A 24,659-nucleotide genomic window follows, 5' to 3' on the forward strand; every position below is an offset into this window, starting at 1 on the left:
TATCTCATTAGCACAAGAATATTTCCATAAATCCTAACAATCTGGCAATGTCGTCGACCACATCACATGTGTTTGAGAATGAAGGATTTCATCATCATGATTGTCATCAAATCGCTGTAAATCATTGTTTTCCATCGTGGCCAAATCATTGTGCAAGTAATGGTAATCAGCAGTGGCTTTTCTGGCATACTCACGCCATTAAAATCGAATTGACTTTGAGTCCTTGTTATCGCATTCCAGCTCGGCTAATTTAAAAAACGAGGCCCAGACAATAGTACGCAATTTACGTCAGGACAACTAATTGCAGGTATCTTCCCCTCTGCCTATACGGTCTCCCCTCTTTCTCATCACTTATTCGGATTCTGTTTGCTTGCTGGGGCTACCATTTGTGAGTAGGCGGAAGGTGCTAAGCTTCACTTCTAAAGAACTATCTCCGGTATCTACATAGACAAGGGCAAGAGACAATCGTGAAGGCCCTGAGGCACATAATCCACGTGTATTCAAAAATAGCAAAGATGGAAGATCATGGTACGTTTTGCTTACTTTAGGCGAGTTGTTGGCCTTCTCTTGTTCTTTTATCGCTGAGGTGGCATGGATAAGCAGAAATGCAGGGCCAAAAGTCTAAAACAATTAGCTGCAGTTAGGCGCACTTGTTTCATTGTGCGCTCGTCTATTTCAGGTACCATGAACACCACCAAAAAATCAAATGCATCAGTCAATAAGACCCAAAAAAAAAAGCTCACCAACAATTTTCTTGACGGATTAGCTGGGCAGGAAAAAACCGGAAGAAAAGAACTTGCCGCTATTTTATCCGTGTATCAGCTTCTAATGCATCGAATGCAGCGCGCGTCCTGCGGTTCGTAAGTTTTGCATACATATCAATACTTTGTGCATTAATCAAAACACTAGACGAAAAATCCCAAAGATGCAAAAGAGAAGCCGAATGGCCAAGGGGTGGATTGTGGAGGCAGAAAGTTTTATAGGGGCTCAGAAAAAAATCCAAAAGAGCCATTTCCGCCCCAAACCACCCGGTCTTGCATTTGCACCCACTAACACCAGTAAACTCCAACAGTCACGATCAGCGATCGAACCAAAACCAAAGGCACCAAAGAAAAAACCAATCAGAGCCAGAAAAGATAGAAAGCTCCATTGAAATAAATGTAGCTATGCCCACGATTGAAGCTGCTCAAAGTAGTCCACTCTCTTTGAAGTTTCTGGTATCTTCTTCACCACGGCCCTGCGAAGGTCGTCCACCATACCCGGGTGGCCACAGCTGATAAATGCGACGCTCTGGCTGCAGAGGTCAGTCTCTTCTTCAACAACCTGGTCCACCTTCACACGGCCGTAGAGAAATTCAACGTGTGGAAAGCGCCGCGAAAGAAGATGGGAAAGCACTTGTGCCATCGACAGGTCGTCGAGTTTCTTTTCGGCCATCCATGAGCCGACACCAAGAAACTCAATGTCGTCGGCCTCGAATCGTGGGTTGGAAATGCAGACGGTGGTTTCGATTTTCGTGTTGGCAAGCGCATCCAACTCTTCCACAAACCAGCACAACAGCTTGACCAGGCGGATGGACCAGTAGAGCTTGATTCTCTGCTTTGCAGGAGAGTGCCGGAGCGCTTTTCCGTACGCCTCAGCAAAGATGCCGGGAATTCCATTTCCGCCAGCCAAAAACACAACCGAAGAATGGCCTTTGGTGGGCATCGACTCTCCATATGGACCTTCGACCGCCACACGCATGGTTTTCGACTTGCCTGGCTCCAAAGCAAGCGACCGGGCCACATGGCCGGTGACTCCGCCCTTGATTCCGCACAAAAAGATCAAGCTGCGGCCCGAGACAGACTCGTAGCATGTAAACGGGTGCAGCTGCCAGAACTTGGGGCCGAAAAAAAGCCACGAGTGGCCGCCTGGGATGGCGTACCAATGGCGAGGCTTGGGGATCACCACACGGAGAGTTTCATTGGCACACATTGTCACAGTAGCGACCGGGAACCCAAAAGTGGCCAAGCGGACCACACGAATGGCTCTGTCCACAAGCCAAATGGTGATGGCTATGGTCAGCAAAAACAGGTAGCCCAAGCGACTTAAATGGACCCACGACGAGGCGAGAAACACGACGCCCATCACCAAGTGGAGCACATAAAACAACTCGTAGTGGGCCCGGCGGAATCGCAAGATGCCCGTGGCGCAAATGAAGATGCCGCAGATAGTTCCAAAGTATCCACAAACGAGCCAAGCCAGCCCTGCAACCTCAGTGAGCACATGGGCAAGCCCGGCCCGGAAACAGGCCAAGATCGAGTGGATCACAATCAAAAAAACACACACGCGGGCGATCCACCGGTGGTACAACATGAAAGTGCCGTAGTTCCATCTTGTGATCCACTGGAGTATGTTGTTTCGGCCAGCAAGCAAAACCACCAAGGGCACAAGCAGCATGCCCAAAATGCCGAAGCGGTTGGCAATGTGGTGCATTTTGGTCACCACCTTCGAGTTGTGGAGCAAGTCTTCCTTTGGGAAGTGGATGCCCGAGGCCAAAAGACAGATGGTCAACAAAAAGAAAACCACCAAGATGGTTGTTTCGAGACGGGACGGCGAGAAAAACTGGAGCACGCCCACTTTTTTGGAAAGCAATTTGCTCTGGCGCATTGCAGGCAATGTGAAGTAGCGCCGGAGGGCAGTGGACTTCCTCCCGTTGAACCAGAGTCTTGTCTGCGGGAAAAGGGCCGTGGTCCAGTTGAAAACAGCGGCAGCGAAAAAGACGGCGCCCCAGTAGCACAAGAGCACCATGCCAAACACAAAAGACCGGTCTTTGTTGGCGTACAAGGTGGTGTAGGCCTCGTTCCAGCGAGCCAACTCTATCTTGTCCACCTTGATGGGAGCCTCCAATGCGCCGGAAGAATTGGCGTTGCGGGCGTCTTCTCGATACGAGTTGTACGCCTCGAAAAAATAAAAGAGATTGGTCCAAACGCCTTGCGACTTGCAGTAGTTGACGAAAAGCTGTGCTGGGCGCTGGTGGTCCATGTGCTCTCCAACCAAGCACCCGGCCATGCTTTTGTATATGTCTTCGTTCTCGCAAAGACATTTGGTGAGCGAATCGTCTCGCCAGTGGTAGTCGCTTTTCCGACAGACGCCGTTCAGCGCATGCACAACGTAATCGGCACACAGAAGCATCTGCGCTCCATCCTTGCCCCAGTAGCGGAAGGGCACATCTCTTGCCAATGCGAAAGAAATGAAAAGAAACACGATGCGCATGGAGCGACGGAAATTGCTTGCCTACGAGGGGGAAATGGCCGATATTTATGCCGGGCCCGATACGAATTTGCCAGCCCAATCCAGCATCACTGATCGTGAAAGCAGCAAACAAAGACAAAGATGCAAAGCTTCAGGCTGCTCAACACATGCAAGTACTATGGTCCCTAGACGCACTAGCGCATGCGCCCTGCACTCTCTGCAGAAGAAGAATGCGGAAACGTCAAAATAGTAGCCGCAGGGCGCCTCCTGCACCTCTTTTTGGTGGGTTTTATCCGTGTCTCATCCTCCAAAAACGGTTAAGCTTTTTTTCCCTTCGTGGCGTCCAAAGCTTGCTGGTGGGGCCACAGACGGGCTTTTTTCTCTTTTGGTGGCCCAAAGCCTTGGCTGGTTTCTTCTACAATGGGCAACATATTTGCTCCCAACCTGTACCAGAAGGTTGAACGTAGACCCGCAAACGTATTGGCTCATGCAAACCGCGGAGATAGAGCAGTAAGGAGACGTATTCTTGGTGGACTTGCGCCATTCTACATGCTCAGCTCAGACAGCGTTCGTAAAAATAGACCGCTACAGGAGTATCACGGGGTGATTGTGCTACTTCATCTCCATTGTGGAAAGTGAGGCGGAATTCTGTGCAAGCCGTGAATAGACAAGACATGCAACTATCGTGATTTTTCTGGCGATCCGGATCACGGGCACTCTTTAGATGGAGATACAGAGTGAATGCAAATGCAATTGCTTGCTGTTATTGAATGAACCGGGAAAGAAAGGACACGTGCTGAGCCGCTTGGGCTTTCCAATTGGCCCCAGCAAATAAAACGATCGGGTGCAACGTATCTATAACGATGGAGCAATGTATCTAGAAGGATTAGGATGAATGCTTGACATGTCTTGTTCCATAGTATGGAGAACAATGATCCACATGTTGAAACACAATGCATATGAGGTATAATAAAACAAAGTGAGGATTAGATGGGAATTTAATGGCAGAGATAAATGGATAGAGCAGTCCGATGGTGAATCAAAGAGAAGCAAGGCAGGAAGCCAACCAATTTATGATTGTGATTCACTAAACAATTGCTAGATTATTAGCTTTGAGCGAGGTGAAGTGGATCAGCCATTTGGGCCATATCAACTTTTCAGCGCTGAAACTCAAAGTACTTGGTCAGTATGGCCGATTGAAGACTCATATATGATAAACTTAGATTCATGATCCAGTGGAAATTGGTAAGCAAAGCTACATTTAGGACGTTAAGTCTCGATTGAACTTCTGTACTTTTGTTCTCTTCTTCCTTCTTATTACTTGGTTGGCTTTCTACTCTGGTAGACTTCTCTAATACCTGGTAGACTTCTATAACATTCTGGTTCGGCTTCCCATTCTCATTTTGTTTTGTCTTGGTTCTACATTTTACGTTTCGCTTTTTGCTCCCGTTGGCCTTGGTCTTTTGGTCTTTTGTCTTTTGTCCTTTCCTTTCTCGTGTACTACATACATTGAGAACAATGTCTTGTCGAGGGTATTTCTATCTGCACATTGGTCACTAGGCCAAATGACTAGGCGATTTCGTTTGCGCCAATCATGCCAACACCTCATCTGACCTCTACTGTTTCACTATTGCCAATGATTTTTCCGTTGTGGTGTAATAATTTTTCCGTTATGGTGTAATAATATTTCCGTTGTGGTGTTCAGGTTCCCAGCCTTTCATTGGCTTAACAGTGGGCGAGACCCGGGGGTAGGCCACGGCCGGAACTCGCGTGGGACCACGAAATGCGCGCGTGTGATTGGCCAGCACCGCCAAAACCTGCAGACATCACGCCTTTGGGCCGCGCACGACGGGAATCCGTTCCTCCCTCCTCAACATCAACAAATTCTTTCTTTCACACACACCCACTACTCCTTTATCCAGGAACTAAATTCAAGCCCACTCTCTTAGGTGTGCAGGACAACCGTTATATCCACACCACTTGCTTCAGTCTCTGGTCCCATTACTAGTGAACGGCAGCATTGAAACTTGTGTTTGAAAGTTTCCGCCGCCTTTTTAGCCCCTGATTGGTTTCTTCGCAAAACCCCCTGTTTTGTATCTGCTCGAAAGCACCGTAAAACACGTTGCAACGCAAAACACGTTGAAACACGTCTCCGCCGCATAACAACAACACGGTCCCGTTTGCTACGTCTGCTTTGCTAGAGAACTAACAAACAGCGAAAGAACGTCAAAAACAACAAAAAAACAACAAACAACGACGACAAAAACAACAACGAAAAACAACAAAAAAACAACAAAAAACAACAACCACAACACTCAAAACAACTACCAAAACAACAACAACAAATAAACACTACCATGTCTGGACCTTCGACCTCAAACGAAAGATCCACTGGCCAAGGCCTCGCTCCGCAACACCAACACTTGCAGCAGCAGCACCTCCACCACCAACAACAATTGGACCACACCACCGCCGCCGCCATTGCGTTGGCCAACGGGCATGACTTCCCCAACCCGGCTGCCGTCATGGGCCACCACGACGACGAGAGCCAATACCACCGTGGCGTTCACATGAGCGCCGCCGCCGCCGCGCAAATGCAGCAGCAGCAAATGCAACAACAGCACTTGCAGCAACAGCACTTGCAGCACCAGCACTTGCAACACCAGCACTTGCAGCAACACCCTTTGCAACAGCAGCACCACTTGCAGCAACAATTGCACCAGCAACAGTTGCACCGCCAGCAGTTGCCACAGCACCAGCACGCCATGACGCTCCCCACCGCGGGGATTGACTACGAGAATGGCGGCTTCCTTGTGTCTAGACACGGCGAAGGCGACATTATCAAGACTTTCTCCAGTAAGCAAGACTTGGTCAAGTATGTCAAGACTGTGCTCAACGAAGAGGAACAATGCAAGATTGTCATCAACTCGTCGAAGCCAAAGGCTGTGTACTTCCAGTGCGAGAGATCTGGCTCTTTCAGAACCACTGTCAAGGACGCTACCAAGAGACAGAGAGTGGCGTACACCAAGAGAAGCAAGTGTGGATACAGATTGGTGGCCAACTTGTACCCTCCAGAGAAGGACAAGGCTAAGAAGATGAAGAAGGAGCCCAACGAATTCGACGGCACATACCACGACGACGACAAGAAGGACTCGGAGATGTGGATTTTGCGTATGATCCACCCTGCGCACAACCATCCTCCAGAACCTAACTTTGCCACTGTCGGCGGCAAGAAGAAGAGAGCAAAGTACACCAGAACGTTGGTGGAAAAGCCTTTGCACCGTAACGGTGGTGCTGCCGCCGCCGCTGCCGCTGCTGCCGCTGTCGGATACCAGCCTGAGCTTCTTGATCATCACCATCTCCAGGCGCAACAATATCAACACCTCCAGGCGCAGCACCAACAACAGCTCCACCACCAGCACCTCCAGCACGCGCAACATCTTCAACACGCACAACACCACCACGAGGACAACCATCCCTCGGTGCAAGATGTTGCCGTTATCGCCGCGATGGAGGCTGCTCCAGGCAACGGAGGTTTGCTGAACCCACCTGTTGACCCTAGTATCGAGACGAGCGTGGATCCTAACGTGGATCCAAGCGTGCAACAGCACGACCATGCTCACGGCCACGTCCACTAGATGGGTGGCGCTGTACCATAAGTGCGCTCTTTACTTCCTACAGACGCGCCAGTCTTTGTTTTAATATTGTTCCTGTTTGTATGATTATCAATAAACATTTCCTGTCTCTTATCGCGATGAGCACAATGAAGGTGGCCGATGAGCCTCGCTAAAGTCTAGATGAAAGCAAGAATGCAAGAAAGCGAAGTAAACAGAAAGTGAAGGCAATAACAGCCGGATTGAAAGATGAAGATGTAGAATAAACTGAAGGTGTAATGTAAAATCGAGCACGGCACGACCTTACCCCGTATAGCGGTTAGAGCAGAGGTATTATCAAATCTGATATAACTTCACACAAGAAAGAAGATTGACATGAGTCCATCGCGAATAAAATGGCCCAAGAAAAAGAAAGGAAACCAGCCGAACTCGTTGGACAATGGTATTCTGAATGAAAGAAAGACAGACAAAGAAATTGGGCAGAGCATAGAGAACGAAGAAAGATTAAACGGACGGAGATCCGAGAAAAGAAAGAAAGAGAAGCAGGATCAGAATACAGACAAAAGGAATGATATGGGCAACGGTGAGAATAATCAGCATCAGAACTTCAATTCGTATCAGAACCACAATCAGTATCAGAACTTCAATCAGCATCTGAATGAGAATGAAATTCAGCAGAAGAAACTACTCGTTCAAAGAAAAGAAACGCATGACCAGAAAATTGACCGGGAACTACGAGAGAAGATACGAAAGCCAGAGGGGAGACAAAGTGAACAGAACGAAGCAAGGTCTGATGAAACTGGAGCCAAATCAGATGGAGCAAATTTTGCAGGTCAATCCCTTGTCCAAGCTTTTGGCCAATCCGGCCAATCTCTTGCCCAATCTGGCCAATCTGGCCAATCTGGCCAATCTGGCCAATATGGCAAATCTTTTGCCTCAGATTTTACAGATCAGTCAACAGAGTCCTCCACCAATATCATGCCTTACTTAGGTACAGCGGCTTCGAATTCCGCACTGAGTTTTGGCGCCGCATTGCCTATAAATAGAGGCGGGCCCGCCCTGTCGAACCACGCCGTGTTTGGCTCAGAAACAGAGCCGCCAACAGAGCAAAGTGCGCTTTTGCTGCAAAACTTTTTGCAGCCGGGCCAAACAGCGCTAGGGCCAGCGCCGGCCCACGCCGCGAGCACGCGGCACAAGCGCCGCAACACCGCATGCGCGCTCTTTTTTTTTGCAGCCATAGCCGTGTTTGTGGCGGCATTGTTCGTGGTGCGCGCAGTGCTCGCGCAGCCGCCTGCATTCGAGGCGCGCATAGACAACGCCGCCCTCGTGGGCATGTCAGACGGCGGCGTGCGCGTGCGCGTGGCGGGCGAGGTGTGCGTCACGGGCGGCCTGGCGCTTGCCCTTTGGCTTTTCCGCAAGCTCGGCCCGCTCGCCAGCAACGGCACAGTCGAGCCGCGCCAGCCCAGCCCAGTGGTGGTGTCCGGCCCGGAACTCAACCGCACACACGTGGTGCTGGTGGTGTGGCCGCCGGTGGACGTGGACTTTTCCTGCTCGCACTGGCCGTTTGACGTGGTGGCCGACGCCCAATTCACAGACGGCGTGGAGACTGCAGTGGCAGCCGCGTGGGCCGCGCATGCGCACCGCTCCCAGTGGCTCGTGGAGGCTACAGTGCGGGCGGCTGCGCGGATCCGCGGCGTACGAGTGCCGTTGCCTGCGGTGGAGGTGCGGCGCACTGTGGCCATGGGCGAGATCCGCATATCGACAGTGGCCGTCGCGTGGCATCGTTCGCTCGAGGCCAATGCTACGGTTAGCGTGGCAATGCCCGAAATACTAGTCGCTCAAGACGTGTCTCGCCAATCAGAGAGTTTCCCTGACTTGGAAATACCTCCCATCGACTGGCTGGTGGCCGTGCGTGATTGTGCCGGCCGCCCTGTCACCGTAGGAACTTGGGCGAGCGAAGAATGCGGCGGAAAACTCGATTCTGCTGCTGGCTTTGACAATTCCGAAGAAACTTCCCAAGACTACGCTCCCGTATCGTCTCGCTCATTGCGTCTTCATGGCAAAATTGATGAGGTTTCGCCCGAAATCCTGCGCCCTTGTGCGGACGGGCTTAGCCCTATAGAGCGAGTGGCCCGCGGCGCGCCCATTGTCGTGTGGGCGCCGCCCAGTGCCCGCAACGAGAAGTTGCCCCACTGGCTCAGACTGGTGTTGCGCATTCCGCGCGACCTCGACCCGCAAGTCGCTGCCTCACCCAACATCTCCTTCAACGGCATGGTGTTGGGCCTCGGTATGTTTGGCAAGGGCAATTTTTCTCACGTGGCTATCGAGATCCTTCCTAGCAACGAGTTGGCCATGAAGGTCACGGGCTCAGGCTATGTTGAGTGGCCTGTGGAGGATGCTGAGGTCGATGCCAACGCTCAGGTCATTTTGCTGCTGGTAGCTAGTGCACAAGTCTGCGCTAATGGCGCCAACGGCTCAGTGGAAGTGGAGAGCGCAGATATAACTGTGGGTGACCCACATGCATTAGCGCTCGCAGCTAACACTGTGCTTTCGGGGCGGGTCCCTACACTTGGAGGCAAGGTTAATTTAGTTTCTGCAACCTTACGCCTGCCTCTTCTAGCTACAACTTTCCACAATGTGACCATGGAATGGGCTGGAAGAAATGACGAGGATGCGATGAATTCTGACTTCGACTTCATTGACGCGGCTGAAGTGACTGCCAAGTTAGGTAACCTTGAAACCAGTCAAGACAATGTAACAGAATCGCCGTTAGACCGCCTCCTAGCGGGTGCAATCTTTCGCGCAGACAAGCTCTTCTACATCAGTTCTAACTCCTCGTCGCTTGAGCTCCTAGCAGACCTTGCGTTGGAGATACCATACAATGTGTCACTTCATATAGACACCCTGCTCGACGCCGACTTGGCTTACAATGGCACCGTGGTAGGTAGGGCCTCCCTCGATAGATTCTCCATGACCCAGGGCCGCGCCAATGTATCTGCGGGCTTTCGCTTAGCATGCCCAGATCTCCATGTGAGGGCATTTGCAGAAGATTTGGCCAGCCACGTTGTTTCAGGTGCGGCCGCACGAGTGACGATCCAAAACTTGCAAGCTGGAAGAATGGGCTTAAATGAGTTTGTTTCGGCTCTTTCGCCGCAGCTGCTTACCGTTCCAAAGATTCAATTCAATCGCCAGGAACTCCAAGAAACTGGCCGTCCCACATCTCTTGGATTTCCTTTTCCTCAAAACACCGAAGGATCGTCCGAGGGCAGTCCCTTTCTTGTAGGCGCCACGATCCACATTCTCTCGTCGCAAATCGAAATCACAGTATACAACCCTTTGGCTAACGCAGAGATTGTTGCTGAAATTTTGTCAAGCCAAGCATCATGCGAGGGACAAGTGGTGGCTCGTATCGAGCATTCGCCTATGCTTCTTGTGCCGCCGGGCCTCTACACTACTCCCCGAATGCCTATCCGCGTGGAAGCGCCTGGAGCTGCTCTCCTACGCCGAGCATTAAATGGTGGACTAGATGTGGACACTATCGCAGATATTGCTGTGAGAATAGGCGAGTTCCCCATGCAGTTGTTGTACCAGGCCAGTGGGCTTACAGCAGAAGTGCGGTTGTGATGAGTGAAGATGGAAGATGAAAGAAAGACTAAGATTGAAAAGAGAGATCCAAAAGTCGGACAAAGAGGATGTACTAAGGTGGTAGCTGAGATATGTGTATCATCGATGCTTAAGAAGGGAAATTTATATTGGGAGGATCCGAAACACAAGTAACAAGATCCAGGCCCCAAAGTGAGCGAAATAAGCTTATCAGGGGAAAACTCAATTTTACTATTTTCAGATTGCATTGTGGAATGATTTCCGTGAGCAGTCCATCATTATGCGTTAGCACTAGTTCATGCATGTTACCGAAGACACAAACCAATTGCACCATCCATTTTGCAACAAACTTCTTATGCTTACAGCACGATATGTTTCAAAACGAATATCGAACTTTCTCGAGAGTTGACTTGGTGAGTTGAAATAAGCTTGGGCCCAGAACCCGTGCATCCGCGAAAACACGTGACCAATGTTTACCCGAGCTATATTTAGATGGCGTGCGCCCACCACCAGCGCACAAGGCCCCATTCTCAAGCCACTAACCTTTTTCCCAGCATTACTCCACTCGTTCGCTAAATGATGAAATTCTCCGCCTTGGTCGTTTTGGCCGCAGCTCTTCCCCAAGTTTTGGCCACCCCTCCAGCCTGTTTGTTAGCTTGTGTGGCCCTGGTGCAAAAGGGCTCCTCTTGTTCCAACATGGGCGACTTGTCTTGCGTTTGTTCGAGTGAATCCAGCGCCATGCAAAAGTGTTTGAGCAGCACCTGTCCAGACGGTGACGCCGATGCCGCCTCTTCCGCCTTCAGCGACTCGTGCAAGGGCTACGCTTCTGTGTCTTCTTCGTCTTCTGCCTCTTCTTCCGAGGCTTCCTCTTCTTCCGAGGCCTCTTCCACCGAGGCTTCCTCTACTGAAGCCTCCTCTTCTGAAGCGCCTTCCTCTTCTGAAGCTGCTTCCTCTGAGGCTCCATCCTCTTCCGAGGCTGCTTCTTCTTCTGTTGAAGCCACTTCTGAGGCCGCTTCGTCTGCTGCTGTTTCTACCGAAGCCGCTTCCACCGAAGTTGCCTCCTCTGCACCAGCTTCTTCTGCACCAGCTTCTTCCGCACCAGCTTCTTCTGCGCCAGTCTCTTCTGCTCCGGCATCTTCTTCCGTCGTTCCTTCAGCAACTACTGTTAGCTCTGCCGACGGCGCTTTGAAGACCGGTGCTTCCTTCGGTGCTGCTATCATTGGTGTGATTGGCGCCTTGATCTAAAAGTTTAATTCTAGTTTATACCCAAATCATACGGCTTGTTGTTGATGCTGGGCAGCTTCGCTCCTATTGTAGACGGTCTAGACCGTGCCCCTGCAGACTGTACTGCTGCTACTTTTTTCTTTAAAAAACTTCACCAAAATAGTGGACTGCAGATAGGTATGGTGCACGGGTGCGCTCTTTTCCTGTTTCGGCCTCTCTTAAGCTTCTGTGCTTTGGGACACTTTTTTTTTTGTTTCGGCACACTTTCATTTTTGGGACACTTTTACTTTTGGGATACTTTCACTTTTGGGATACTTTGCTTTTCGGTTTTGGAACGCCCTTCTCGGTCTTTTCCGGAAAGCAATTCCGCTCTATTTGTCTTTACTTTTGTTTCCAGATTACCTTGGGATTGGGCTTTTTTTTTCCTTCTATAGGCGGCTAGCTTTTTTTGCAACAAAACAAAGGACCGTACACCCGTACACCAATGACGATACGGGAGGAGATATTTTCTCTGCGCTCTTTGACTTGTTATCTGTGCCTGCACAGACGCCCTTGGTGTCCCGCGGCACATCCGTCGGCATTGCAATCACGGCACCATGAGTCGTTGCTATTCCCCAATTAGGCGCTCTCCGTTTGTGTACTTAAGTGAAGCTTTTCCTCTTCACTCCAGAAACTCGACTTCTTTCCTATCATGAGCCAGAACATACCTAAGATTCACCTGCCTGTCCCCTATACCTTGTATAGGGCATCGCTTGTCCACACGCCTAAGTTGGGCGAGTTGGAGATCTTGCCCGATATGCTTGTCGGCGTGGACTCGAAGGGTGTGATTGACTACCTCGAGCCAGCATCAGGATCTTCGAATCCACAAGAATTGCCCCGTTTCAAGGGCAAGCAAATGCGTTATGTGGATCTCCACGGCACGCCGTGCCAGTTCCTCGTGCCAGGCTTCATCGACACGCACATCCACGCACCACAGTACCCAAACATCGGAATTGGATCTGAGCTTCCGTTGTTGAAATGGCTCGAGAAGCACACTTTTCCGTTGGAGACGCAATTCACAGACGAAAACCCAGACAAGATGGCGTTTGCAGAGGAGATCTACACCAAGTGCATTGATAAGTCACTTGCCAACGGTACAACGACCGCGTCGTACTTCACCACAATCGATGGGGAAACAACCAATCTTTTTGCTGATTTGTTGGCCCGCCATGGCCAAAGAGGCTTTGTGGGCAAACTGTGCATAGACTGCAACCCCGACTTTCCACACTATGAGGAGCTGTATGAAGAATGTGTGGAATCTATGGAAACATTGATCGACCATTGCAATAAATTGAACTGTGGGAAGTCCGATTTTGCCGTTAAAGCCATCATCACCCCTCGCTTTGCCCTCTCGTGTACCCGCGAACTCATGACAAAGCTTGGCCTGCTTGCTAAAGAGCACAAGTTGCCCATCCAGACGCACATCTCGGAAAACAAGGACGAGATTCGTTTAGTGCGTGAAACTTTCCCTGAATGCGAGAACTATGCGTCTGTGTACGACAAGCATTCTTTGCTCGGACCATCTACCATTATGGCCCACTCCATCCACTTGTCCAGCGACGAGCGTGAATTATTCCGCAAATCGGGATGCTCTATCAGCCACTGTCCACCCTCAAACTCTTTCCTTACCAGCGGCGAAGCTCCTGTACATCGCTACTTGTACGAAGACAAAATCAACGTTTCGCTTGGCACGGATCTCTCGGGCGGCTATGAGCAGTCTATTTTGGGTGTTGCTCGCAGTGCAATCATGGTAAGTCACCACTTGGCGATGCACACCGAAAACAATAACGTGCGGGTTTCTATTGCTGAGGCGTTGTACATGGCGACAATGGGCGGTGCTAGAGCATGTGGTTTAGGCGATCAGGTGGGGTCCTTTGCCGTGGGCAAAACATTTGATGCGCAGCTCATTGATTTGGATGCGCCTGGCACCAATGTGGATGTGTTTGCCTTCCAGAAACCGAACAAACCTGAAGACGACGATTACAAGGAGAAGTTGGTTCATTTGGTATATCGCTGGGTCTTTTCAGGTGATGACCGTAACTGTGTACGTGTTTGGTGTAACGGACGTACAGTGGTGAACAAGGAAAACCAGTGGGTGTATATTGAAAGAGAGAGCAAGGAATAAGTGGAAGAGGCGGACATGCCGGCGAATATTGCACGCAATCGTTGTGTTCAAGGGCAGAGGGATCGCGCTTATCATGTCCTAGAAGGAATGATCTTTTCAATTCTTTTGTCTATCGAGAAGAGTTGAAGTGGACTAATGGTTAATATTTAATGTAAGGCTTACTAGTATGATTTTGTAACAGCAGACAGATGAGATGTTGTTCGATACATTGGAATGTGTCCGCATTGTATTGGTTGTCGCTGCTCACATAAACGGTAGGATGAAATTGGAATACGGCAAATTAATGGACGTGGAGAAACAACAAGAAGTTATGGCGAATCTCTGTTAGTTAAGACAAATCAGGACTCAGTTCTCATGGATTCTCTTGGTCAGGCTGTCTGTCAGTCAGTCTTCATTCTAGACATGTAATTTTTGTAGTCTCTTCCTCTGTCATCCTGCTCGACGGGCAATAATGAGACACGCCGCATAACCGTTGGAGATCGCACCCGTGCACCGCAGATTATGAACCCAACGGCATTCTTATTGCATAGGAGAGGCATTATGTTGGCGCAAGGCTAAAATAAGATCCCGAGCCGCCTAAAAAAGAACGGCGAAATTAGCCGGCGCAGACATCTTTGGCTTCTGGTATCTGCCAGCAAGCTGAACTCAGAATGCTCGTATGGCCTTGGCGATGGAAATTCTTGTATTTGGCCCAGAAATCGCTTCTCTCGCTTCTTACGTAAGCCCACAGCCACACTAGTACGTCAACACGGCCAGGGCTCTTGGAAGAGCACAGGGTGGGAGGTGCAAGAGGAAAAAGCAGAAGAAGGAAAAAGAAACTGCAAAATCGAAAATCGAAAATCGAAAATCGAAATCCAACGGAAAAAAATATCGGCCAGCGTACCAAATCAAGTAAGCTTTGCCTATCTCGGATCTGTCTCTTGGCGCAGATACTTTTCTTTCCGATATCGCGTCCTGCATACACGTCCGTGCGCGCGGATCTACCCCAGTATGGAAATTGCATTTTTTTTCTGTTCACCAACGTTGTTTTGAACGCGGACCCACTTCCATTCCTTTGCTGAGTCTCTCCTTTTCGTATTTAGTATCACTGCCCCGCTGTCATTGTGAGTGCACTTTTCGTGGCCATTCTTTCCTTTTGTTCCGCTCTTTTCCATCTTGTGTTCCTTGATCCTCTCGTTCCACACTCATGAAGTTTATCACACGCCTGCCCAAGAAGAAAAGCGTCCGCCCACCGCCGCCCGCAGAGGCGCCTCGAGACTCGGCCACTTTTGCCGATGGCGAGATCTCGCCTGAACTCGTGCCCATCGTCACGTTGTTGTCGTCGCAGGCCCACCGACGCTATTATGAAGGAATTTTCATGTTGTATTATGATTTGAACGGCGACGGCAAGCCCGGCGACCGCCAATGGAAGGAGGTGTACGGTATCTTGACCGGGAACCAGCTCGCGTACTGGGACGTGGCCAACTTGGCCGAGTTCAAGAACCTGCCTGAGCGGCTTCTCGAGTCTTCAAGCAAACCCAACTACCTCAACTTCACCGACGCCATTTTCAACGCCATGAAGGTGCTTCCTGCTGCGAAACAGCAGCTTGAAAACGTGATCATCGTGCTGACCACGATGAAGAACAGATACATCATCCAGTTTCGTTCGTTCGACATGCTTACCGAATGGTACTTGGCTCTTCGATTGGCCACGTTCGAGTACCAGTCTTTGCAAGAAGCCTACACTGGTGCGCTCTTGTCGGCGCGTGGGCTGCGGTTGTCCGATATCCGCACGATATTGGCGGAAAAACGCTTCAACCACCAGGACTGGGTGAAAATCCGCTATGGCTCGGGCATGGCATGGAAACGGTGCTATGCGGTGATCGAGCCGCTGACCAGCAAGCGCAAAAAGTTCATTCCGGGCCGTATTGTGCTTTATGAAAACGAAACAATGAAGAAAAAAGCTCTCATGGGTGTGATTACCCACGCCACGCTGGTGACAGCCGTGTATCCGCAGCTGCCCTTTTTCATTGACCAGAGCACCATCATGAAGCTCGAGGGGGCCATCAATTTTGACGTTGGCTCAGGAAAACCAAAGAAAAAGGATCACAATGAAAACATGGAAACGTCGCTCTTTCTTATGCCCGAGCTGCATTCGGCGGTGCCTGGTTTCGACACCTTGATCCGGTTTTTGATCCCGCTTTTCGATGCCTTTGGCTTGTACGGCCGCCCGGCCATGTTGAAGGCCGACCGCATTGACCCGCAATCTCTTTTGTTCGGTTTGCCCACGTTGCCCCACGTCCACTATCTCAATTTGTCCGACTTGGAGTCCTTGACGGGGTCGGACCAGTACTTGGAATGGGACGCCCGCACGTGGAAAAACAACCTCAAGCGTGTGTTGCAGCTGAAGTTGGCGCAGGGCTATGAGGGCTGTGGTTCAGCACGTGGCTTCCTGGGCGCCATCAACTCGTTGAACAGCCCGCTGCTAGCAAGCCCAGGCACGGCCAAGTCGTCGCCAACAACGATACGGCTGGTTTCTGGGCCTGCGCCGACAGACCGCATTCTTCCGGCGAAACCACGCACAGCTTCTGGGTTCGCCAAGACGCTGAGTCCGCCTGCGTTTGGCGCCAGCCCGGCTGGCGCTGGCGCTAGTCAGTTGGGCCAGGCTGCGCCGGTGTCGATGCCGCAGATTGCCGTTTTGGGCGAAGACGCTCCGAAGCTCCCACCGTCAGACCCCAATAGGGAAGTGGCCAGCCGAGGCCAGCGCAACGTCAACAACTTGGCCATCGACACAGAGGAGCCCACGCGCAAGTCGTTGCAGTTGGCAGACATTTACCACAAGTACTCGAAGATCCAAACGCCGTCGGACCGCTTCAACGACAGGAACGAGATCCTCAACGGCAGCGCCGAGGAGCTCGACGAAGAAGCGCTCCCGAGCTTGATGCGCAAAAAGTCGTTGATGCACGGACCATACCCAACCACAGAGAGACACTTGTTGAACGCCAGCGACGACGACGAAGAAGAAGAGCAGGACGACGACGACGAAGACGACGACTACTCCTCGGCCAGCCTGGTGCAGAAAGAGCGGCCTCTCAATACCGGCTTGCTAGTGCCAAGTGTGGAGAGGCTCGAGCAGTCGCACTCGCCCAACACCCAGTACTCGGAGTTCAACAAGCAGTTTTCTCAGGCCGTGGACAGGCGCTACGACACCGAGCTGTCGGGCTCGGAGGAGCTTTCACCGCCGCCCAGCCCGCCCCGCCACTCGCAGGAGGCCGAGCGGTTTTCTGGGCTGTACCAGGCGCAGCAGCTTCCGCAGATCCAGCAGATCCAGCAGTTGCGGTCGCAGCAGACGGTCAACGCGCCGTTGCAGAGCCCTTCGGCCGCACAGACATCGTTTTCCGACCAGCACCGCCTGGCCCAGAAAGCCCCGCCCCAGCAGACTCAGCAGACACAAATGGGCCCGAAAACCGCGATTCAAAAGTCGTCCGCCGTGACCAACTTGAGCCATAACCTCATGCGTGAGGAAGTCGCCTCTCCCACGAGCGAACATTATCGGCCGCGGTATATTCTGTCGCCCAACAGCTCGCAGAACCAGGTGCATCAGTTCGCAGATGTGCGGACGGAGAAGCCACAAAGCCTGCTGAAAGAAAACGGCCTGCTTCCGCCGGTGCAGACGTCTCATAAGATCCCAGCTTATGCGCAAAACACGGCTTATGCCGCCTATGGCCAGCTTTCGTCGCCTGGAACTATGAATGCTCCTCGCTCGCCTGTCCAGCCGTTTCCAAACGGTCCAGGCCATCAACCTGGCCGTCCACATGTTTCGGGCGGTCCTCTGGGGCCTTCCGGGCCTGGACAATACGGACAGGGCTACGGCCAGCAGTATGCTCCCGCGCAGAAGCCTGGAAACCAGAAACCGATGATGACTCCTCAAATGGCTGGAGGACAGAAACCGATGACTCCTCAAATGGCTGGAGGACAGAAACCGATGACTCCTCAAGCCGGTGGACAGAAACCGGGCCAGTATCCAGGCCAGCCGGGAGGCGGACACTATGCTGCTGGAAACAATGCGTATCCACCGCAGAACTATCCACGCCAGAACTTCCCCCAGAACCAGTCGGCTCAGAACTATCCACTGCAAAACCAACCACTGCATAACCAACCACCGCAGAACTATCCACAGCAAAACCAACCACCGCAGAATTATCCACAGCAAAACTACCCCCCTCATGCTCAGTACCAACAAAGACAAGGTAGAAGCCAACCAGGACAAAAACCGCTTCCCAACCAAATCAACCAGGCCGGGCAAAGACCACATCCAGGCCAGCCTAGCCAGCCCGCACAAAAGCCCCTTCCAACCCAACCAGGTCAACCGCAGGCTCGTCCGGGCGACCACCCCTACCAACAGCGTGTGAATGCTTCGCAACAGTATCCACGGCCTGGAACGACAACGGGCCAGAACCCTCTGTCTTTCCGCTCCTATGACGGAAATCCCTACCAGTACCAGGTTCAGTCGACATACACGCTGCCTGCTCCAGGGCCAGCGATGCACAAAGGTCCAGGCGATGCTCGAGGCCAAAATCCAAATGCCAAATCAGACTCGCGACAGGGAGGTTATCGCCAGTACTAGAACATATGGGGGATCTCAGATTTTTGAGATGGGATCTTGCATTCAGAAGTGTTGGTGTTGGTGTTTGGATTTGGAGTTGTTAATGTGGCTAGTCGTTTGTTAATGTTGCTAGTTGTTCGATGATGTCGAGAAAGAAATATTCCAATATAAGAGAAGTTGAATGCAAAGTAGAGCTATTGGTAGACAAGTACGTTGGACTATGGGCAGGTTAGTCGTAAAGTAGAGAATTGGATGAAGGGGCCATTAAGAAACAGTGTGATACTTTTGAAGATGTACATACAAGCATATTGTACACATGGCAAAGGGCCAAGACTTGAAGAGGGAAAGACAACATGAGTAGCCAATGCTTAGAATCGGGAGAACATGATTTCCAGCTAGAGAATGTTCTCTCGTTATTACTTGAATGAGAGACTGATTACACAACAGTGGGCAAATGCATATTTTGCACATTTCAGTTTCGTCAGCAGTTCCGAGACAAGCTGATGATAAACACGGTCTATAGACCCGTCACCAATGGTAGACAAATGGCCTCGGACCTCTCAGTAAGACAAGAAATCTCGTTGTATCAAGTCTCTGCTTTCATTTGCCTTGCGACCTACCTAAGCACGCCATTGGTACGACACCCTCGTTGCCGTCCACACGAACCAGAGCCCATCCGTCCAGATGCGTTTGGATCACCTCTACAGATTGCCCTACCAGAAGGGACAACTCATCTGCTAAACGCTTCGTGTATGATCGCACCACTACACGACTGACAGCAGGCTTCTCTGGAGGGGGTGGTGGATTTGGCAGCTTATCCGAGGCCAGAAGATGGAAGCGACGAAGTATCGGTGGGCAAAATGACGCCGGTGATGCGGGCCAATCCAGGATACGGCTTAGGCGGTTGAGAAACGTGCGCTTTGGTGGATCTGGACGTGGACCCAACCTCTTGGATCCGGGAGATGTTGGACGCCACGACGTTTTCTCAACTGCAAGGACATCGGGCAGTTGGCCATGCACTTTGCGCATAACGAGCCACGCCACACACGCAAGAATAACTGCAGCCACCACAGCCATGGGGATGCCGATTGCAAGTCCCAAATTTGAGTTCAGCGACTTTGACATTGGCTTCCATGGCAGCGGCGTGGCAGACAGCACGCGCATCGTCGTCAGAGCAGAGGACGCAGTGGAAGTGCTGGGTGTGTACGACGAGCCAGAAGTTGAAGCGTAATAATTGATTGGCAGCTGTTCGTAAGACGCAAGAAGAATAGGATTCACGGGCTGCGTTGATGTTGGCAGGACAGGTACAGTGAGGGTGACCTGAACAAACGACTCCGCCTGCTGCAGGCTAGAGGTGACAGTAAGCGTCAATATGCGGATTATGGTGGTATCAGACAGATCGCGACGGAGCAACATGATGGCGAAGAAGGGGTACTGGAACGGGACACACTGTATTTATAGCCCGAGATTCAAGATGTGACACCAGTGCGACAAGCTGATGACATCGCATATGATGCAAGCGCAGACGCACAGACGGTTATTTCAAACACCCGTCAGAACGAATAAGACCGATTGCGTCACATCTTTTCGACACTGTAGAAACACTCTAAATCCCAATGAGGCAGAGACCCATTTGGGACATTTGAAACATTGCTGAAACATGGTCAGATGCAAGTGTAAAATGCGAAACATGTCAAAGGATCTCATTATCGATGCAATTGTAAGATCTAGGCAGATTACGGAACCTTTCTAATACAGTTACTTGAGCTAAAGCGGAAGCTGTGGTTCTTGGTCCGCCGAGTCAAGAGGATCCGCGCCTTCGCTAATGGCGGGGAAGTACTTGCGGTAGCAGGTGGTTGCTGCACCAATGCCTAGAAAAGCACCCAAGATTATATCAACGAAGTGGTGGCGATAGTCCTGGGTCCGGGACAAGGCCACATAAAAGGCCAACACAAGCGGCAAAAGAGCGGCAAAGTGCCAGTGAATGGGTCTTTCTGTCGCTGCCACGCCGAATTGGGCAGCGAGCCATGCCGATAAAAAGCCAAATGCGGCGAAAGAGATGGCCAGGTGTCCTGACGGCGTAGAACGCATTCCGTCTTCCAAAACCATCATGCCGAATGGCGCAGTGCATACTTCCGCAGTGACATACTCATCGAATGGAGTTCCTTGCCGAGGCCCACAGCGCACAAGGAAATCTGGACGAGGGCGCCCGATCCAGGCCTTCAAGATGTCTGTAGCCGTTCCCACGGTGCTGACAGCGAGGAAGACGCCAAGGACGGACACTGTCCACACGTGCCATGCGTGGTCGGGACGGTTGCGGTGCTTGATGAACGTCACCAATGCCATGACTATAGGAGGTATAAATGCGGCTAAAACAAGACATTCGGGTCCAGAAACACGCTCAACGAGAGCGAATGGGTGTTGGATGGTTGGATCACTCAACTTGAACTGGCGATGGAACGGTACGATATGCTCGGCAACACCAAGAAAAAAGACGGTTATAAGTATAGCTGCAATCCAGTCTGGAACATGGCGGCGGCACCGCGGCAGACGAACATACGCAGCGAGGGACATTGGTAGGAACGATTTGGAATTTAACAATCACATAGGTATACGATGTCGCGTGCAAGGTGGAGAAGAGATGTACTGGTGTTTCGGCCTCGGTTGCTATTACCGTTAATTGAGGAAAACATGAAGAAGCATGTTAAGGCTGAAGTCCTTTTTTTTTTTGTCTTCAAAGGATAGGGTCAATTCCGAATTACAAGAAAGAGTAGATTGCAAACTTTCAGGAAAAGCAGGCTCTTTTTTGAAGAAAGGACGACCTAAGGTTAGAGGTGACAAAATGGACCAGATCCCAATGTTAATTCTACCAAATCATAAGTCATATAGAAAGGAACAAGAAACAAATGGGTAGGAAAAATGTAGAACTGAAGATAAATTTCCCTGATATCAAGCTCCTTTTATAGTCCTACTTTTCGCAGCCACGTTGATGCATGAGCGACATTGCATCACGACAAAAAGCGAAAGCGACACGCCGACATGCCGTCAACAGCATGCGACATGGAACGACATTCAAGTCAATAAGTTCGGGCCGAGAGACTTGACAGTTGTTGTCTGAAAAATGTATGAACGTCAGGATATTTGGGTCTTCCAAATGTAGAGAATGATTGCTAAAATTTCCAGGCTGGTCGTGACGATCATTGACAGTGACAATGAACGAAGATGATATACTTGCAACTTCATTCTTTCAAAGAACTGAAAGCCTGTGCATTGAGATACATACACTTATCTTATCCATCAGTTAGTAGATTGATTGAAGGTCATTTCTTTTACTAATGCAAGCTTTATTATAAGGCAGTAGTACTATTAACTGTGAACAGAATTCAAAGATTGGGACTTCTATAGGCTCGACAACTTCAAAGAATGACGGATGTATGTGTTCCAACTTGAAGCAGACAAAATATAACACGAGTTGCATTTGACATTTTCGTCTCGACCAACTACACAGCTCATTACTCATAAATCTATCACTCTATATAGCATTGAAGCCGTAAAAATATCCGTCGGCCGCCTGTTCCACATACGTGAGCAAGTTCATCAAGTTGCGCAGATGGAAGTAGGAGCCCACAAACAGCTCAAAGTTGCCCACAGAAAACTGCGGAACGAGCTTGGGAGCCGGTTCGTACTCGGGCGGAATTGGGCTGGGCGGGCAAAAGTCGCTGCGGCGCTGCTGGCCGTCGGGCGCAATGTACAAGTCGGGCTGGTCTGCGGGCAACACGGCACAGAGCCAGATGCGGGTTTTGTAGATTTTGAACAACTCCTTGATGAGGCCGCGGAAGTCCACGCGGCGGAAGTTGGCAAAGTAGTAGAAGATCAACTTCTTGAAGTCAAACTGGTACTCCACGTCCACAAGCGAGAGCGCGCCGTCCAAGGCCAAGTCGGCGATCTTGGTGTGGCAGGTGACAAACGCCCTGCGCTCCTCCAAGAAGCGGCTGCCCAAGCGATGGACTTCTTTGGGCGACGCTAGGCGCAACACCTGTTTTGTCGGAAGCGAGATGGTGAGCTCGCTGTCTTCGCCGCGGGCGACAATCTGCGCCGCGGGCTCGTGCAGCAGGTGGCTTTTCTTGCCGTCCACGATGGTGAGCGACTTCAAGTGCTCGATTTTCTTGACGTAGTTGAACAACACGGCAAGGTCGACGTTGATGTGCGGGTCCACAACCATGGCCAAGTCTTTGCCGCGGTCGCCGTCGACAATGGCCAAGTCGTCTGTGTGGAAGCGGATGTTGCTGTGGCTCGGGTACGCCAAAAGATCCAACTTGCCGTTTTTGTTGGCCACCAAACAGAGCGCGCGGTGGGGCGCGAGCGAGTTTGTGCGGCGCAAAAACGCCACGAGCTGCGCCACCGCCGGCCGCGCAAGCAACCGGTTGAGGCGCGCCACGATCTCGCGCGTGAGCGCGCGGTCCTGGAAGTAGGGCGCGGCCCGCCCGTAGAGCGTGCGCAAGTCGGGCGACGCCTCGATACACTGGTCGCGCAAAAGAAGGCCGTCGGCGATGGTCTGGTCTTCGGGGTTTCTGGGCCGTGCAGGCGGGTACTCGGGTTTGGGGAACTGGCGGTTTTGATTTTGGATCTGATTATGGTTTTGATTGTGGAGGTTGTGGTTTTGATTGTGGTTTTGATTCTGGATCTCATTTTGGTGTTGACTGTGGTTTTGATTATGGTTCTGATTCTGGATCTGATTATGGATCTGATTGTGGTTTTGATTATGGTGTTGCAAGTTCTGATTTTGGTGTTGCATCTGGTTCTGGTTCTGGCTGTTGCTCTGGTTCTGGCTGTTGCTCTGGTTCTGGCTTCGGCTATGGTCTGTCTCGTCGTTCCAATTGCCTTGTCCCTCTTCCTGGTCGCCCACAGAAAACCGCTGGAGCAGGGCACACGCCTGGTCAAGCTGTTGCGCCGAAAACCCTGCCATGTTGCGCGTAAACGATTCCGCCGCATACGACGGCCGCCGCGACAGAATGGTGCCGACGCCGCCCTGAAGCTCGGCCGGCAACGCAAACGGGTCGAAGCGCGGCATGTCGCGCGGCGGCTCGCGCCACTTTGCGCGCGGCGTCTCCAGCGGCTCGCCCCAAAACCCCACCGACGCGCCGCGCCCGCGGAACTCGCGCAAAAGGTCGCCGCGAACTTCGCCCCACGGGCTTTTGAAGTCGCGCGCCCCGAATTCGCCATACTCGCTTGCCCCAATTTCGCCATAATTAGCCGCCCGGCCAAAGTTATTGGAGCCAATTTCATGGCTCACAGCCAAATCGCCCGCCGCCAGATCAGGAGCGCCCGAATCCGGCTCAGACAATCTCCCAAAATCAAGCTTCCGCCCTCCGCCCCCGTACATGGCGTCTTTGATGGATGCTTCTCGGCTCGTTTCTGCTTCGCCCAAACCCCTACCAAAATCGCTCGAACCGAAAGCCCGAGGCGAATACGACAGGTCCGGGTGGGGCAGAAACGCCTGGAAGTGCGGAGAACCGCGTGATTTTTGTTTCCTTTCCGGCGGCCCTAGAAAATCAGGCACGTTCAAGTCCATAGGAAAGAAGTTGTAGTATTGTGGAGTTGAGGCGAGAACAAGGTAGATGACTGTGGCTGCCTGCAGGAAAGCCTGGGGTGGAGCATGTCGTGCGTGATTTGCTTGGCCCGACTTTGCCCCCCACTCGACACGCGAAATCAACTAGACATGTTTGCGACATGTGAACCTACTACAATGTCGCTGTCTTTCTTGATTGCCATTTGTAACCTTTTATCTTTTTTTCCTTTTTCCGTCCCTTGGAGTGCACTTGGGCGCTGACGGTGACGCAACATGTGGCTGATGCTATCTCCGGTGATTACACAAACACAATGTCGCTTCTAGACGAGACAAATGTCTGGCTCCCGCATAACCGTGTAGTCCACCACCTTGTGCTTGTTTCCTTAGACAGCAGGGCTTCCATGCATGAGGATCTGCGGGTGCTGCGTCTCGTGCGTTCGCGACTCGCGTCGTACTGCCCTTTTGTCTCACTTTCATGTGTCATCCTTGAGACATGACAAAGAAGGCTTTAGTCTTTCTTTAGGCTTTCTAGTCTTTCTTTGGAAGTGAAATACGAAAAGCTATATAAGCACTACACGACTGTATTACGAAGGGAACCACACGAATGGATACGACAGCATGTATAATGAGATCCGTCCCGACGAAGATTTAGTTGAGATGCTCGATTTC

The 24,659-nt window shown here is 51.3% G+C and overlaps 10 protein-coding genes across 10 annotated transcripts; 6 read left to right on the top strand and 4 right to left on the bottom strand. All coding sequences in view use genetic code 12, as the record gives it.

The window, feature by feature from the left end:
• Nucleotides 1-1,164: 1,164 nt before the first annotated feature.
• On the bottom strand, nucleotides 1,165-3,252 carry FOB63_001252 (NADPH oxidase family protein; the record flags this gene model as incomplete). The annotated part of the gene is made up of 1 exon (XM_002618671.2): nucleotides 1,165-3,252. The coding sequence occupies one exon, from the start codon at nucleotides 3,250-3,252 to the stop codon at nucleotides 1,165-1,167; it is 2,088 nt and encodes a 695-aa protein (XP_002618717.2).
• A 2,336-nt stretch (nucleotides 3,253-5,588) lies between these two features.
• RBF1 (Rbf1p) lies at nucleotides 5,589-6,869 on the top strand (the record flags this gene model as incomplete). Its single annotated transcript, XM_002618670.2, has 1 exon — nucleotides 5,589-6,869. The coding sequence occupies one exon, from the start codon at nucleotides 5,589-5,591 to the stop codon at nucleotides 6,867-6,869; it is 1,281 nt and encodes a 426-aa protein (XP_002618716.1).
• Nucleotides 6,870-7,220: 351 nt separating this feature from the next.
• On the top strand, nucleotides 7,221-10,469 carry FOB63_001254 (uncharacterized protein; the record flags this gene model as incomplete). The annotated part of the gene is made up of 1 exon (XM_002618668.2): nucleotides 7,221-10,469. The coding sequence occupies one exon, from the start codon at nucleotides 7,221-7,223 to the stop codon at nucleotides 10,467-10,469; it is 3,249 nt and encodes a 1,082-aa protein (XP_002618714.2).
• Nucleotides 10,470-11,024: 555 nt separating this feature from the next.
• SSR1 (Ssr1p) lies at nucleotides 11,025-11,693 on the top strand (the record flags this gene model as incomplete). Its single annotated transcript, XM_002618664.2, has 1 exon — nucleotides 11,025-11,693. The coding sequence occupies one exon, from the start codon at nucleotides 11,025-11,027 to the stop codon at nucleotides 11,691-11,693; it is 669 nt and encodes a 222-aa protein (XP_002618710.2).
• A 670-nt stretch (nucleotides 11,694-12,363) lies between these two features.
• FOB63_001256 (guanine deaminase) lies at nucleotides 12,364-13,836 on the top strand (the record flags this gene model as incomplete). The annotated part of the gene is made up of 1 exon (XM_002618662.2): nucleotides 12,364-13,836. One exon carries the CDS (start codon nucleotides 12,364-12,366, stop codon nucleotides 13,834-13,836), a length of 1,473 nt encoding a protein of 490 aa, XP_002618708.2.
• A 1,186-nt stretch (nucleotides 13,837-15,022) lies between these two features.
• Nucleotides 15,023-17,970, top strand: FOB63_001257 (uncharacterized protein; the record flags this gene model as incomplete). Its single annotated transcript, XM_066102148.1, has 2 exons — nucleotides 15,023-17,706; nucleotides 17,757-17,970. The coding sequence occupies 2 exons, from the start codon at nucleotides 15,023-15,025 to the stop codon at nucleotides 17,968-17,970; spliced, it is 2,898 nt and encodes a 965-aa protein (XP_065958449.1).
• A 71-nt stretch (nucleotides 17,971-18,041) lies between these two features.
• Nucleotides 18,042-18,442, top strand: FOB63_001258 (uncharacterized protein; the record flags this gene model as incomplete). Its single annotated transcript, XM_066102150.1, has 2 exons — nucleotides 18,042-18,221; nucleotides 18,272-18,442. The coding sequence occupies 2 exons, from the start codon at nucleotides 18,042-18,044 to the stop codon at nucleotides 18,440-18,442; spliced, it is 351 nt and encodes a 116-aa protein (XP_065958450.1).
• Nucleotides 18,443-19,021: 579 nt separating this feature from the next.
• On the bottom strand, nucleotides 19,022-19,837 carry FUS1 (Fus1p; the record flags this gene model as incomplete). Its single annotated transcript, XM_002618660.2, has 1 exon — nucleotides 19,022-19,837. One exon carries the CDS (start codon nucleotides 19,835-19,837, stop codon nucleotides 19,022-19,024), a length of 816 nt encoding a protein of 271 aa, XP_002618706.2.
• A 351-nt stretch (nucleotides 19,838-20,188) lies between these two features.
• Nucleotides 20,189-20,995, bottom strand: FOB63_001260 (phosphatase PAP2 family protein; the record flags this gene model as incomplete). The annotated part of the gene is made up of 1 exon (XM_002618658.2): nucleotides 20,189-20,995. One exon carries the CDS (start codon nucleotides 20,993-20,995, stop codon nucleotides 20,189-20,191), a length of 807 nt encoding a protein of 268 aa, XP_002618704.2.
• A 958-nt stretch (nucleotides 20,996-21,953) lies between these two features.
• PSP1 (Psp1p) lies at nucleotides 21,954-23,993 on the bottom strand (the record flags this gene model as incomplete). The annotated part of the gene is made up of 1 exon (XM_002618657.2): nucleotides 21,954-23,993. The coding sequence occupies one exon, from the start codon at nucleotides 23,991-23,993 to the stop codon at nucleotides 21,954-21,956; it is 2,040 nt and encodes a 679-aa protein (XP_002618703.2).
• Nucleotides 23,994-24,659: the final 666 nt, after the last annotated feature.

The sequence above is a fragment of the Clavispora lusitaniae genome (genome assembly GCF_014636115.1).
Source record: "Clavispora lusitaniae strain FDAARGOS_655 chromosome Unknown tig00000038_pilon, whole genome shotgun sequence".
In the NCBI taxonomy this organism is placed as follows: Eukaryota; Fungi; Ascomycota; class Pichiomycetes; order Serinales; family Metschnikowiaceae; genus Clavispora; species Clavispora lusitaniae.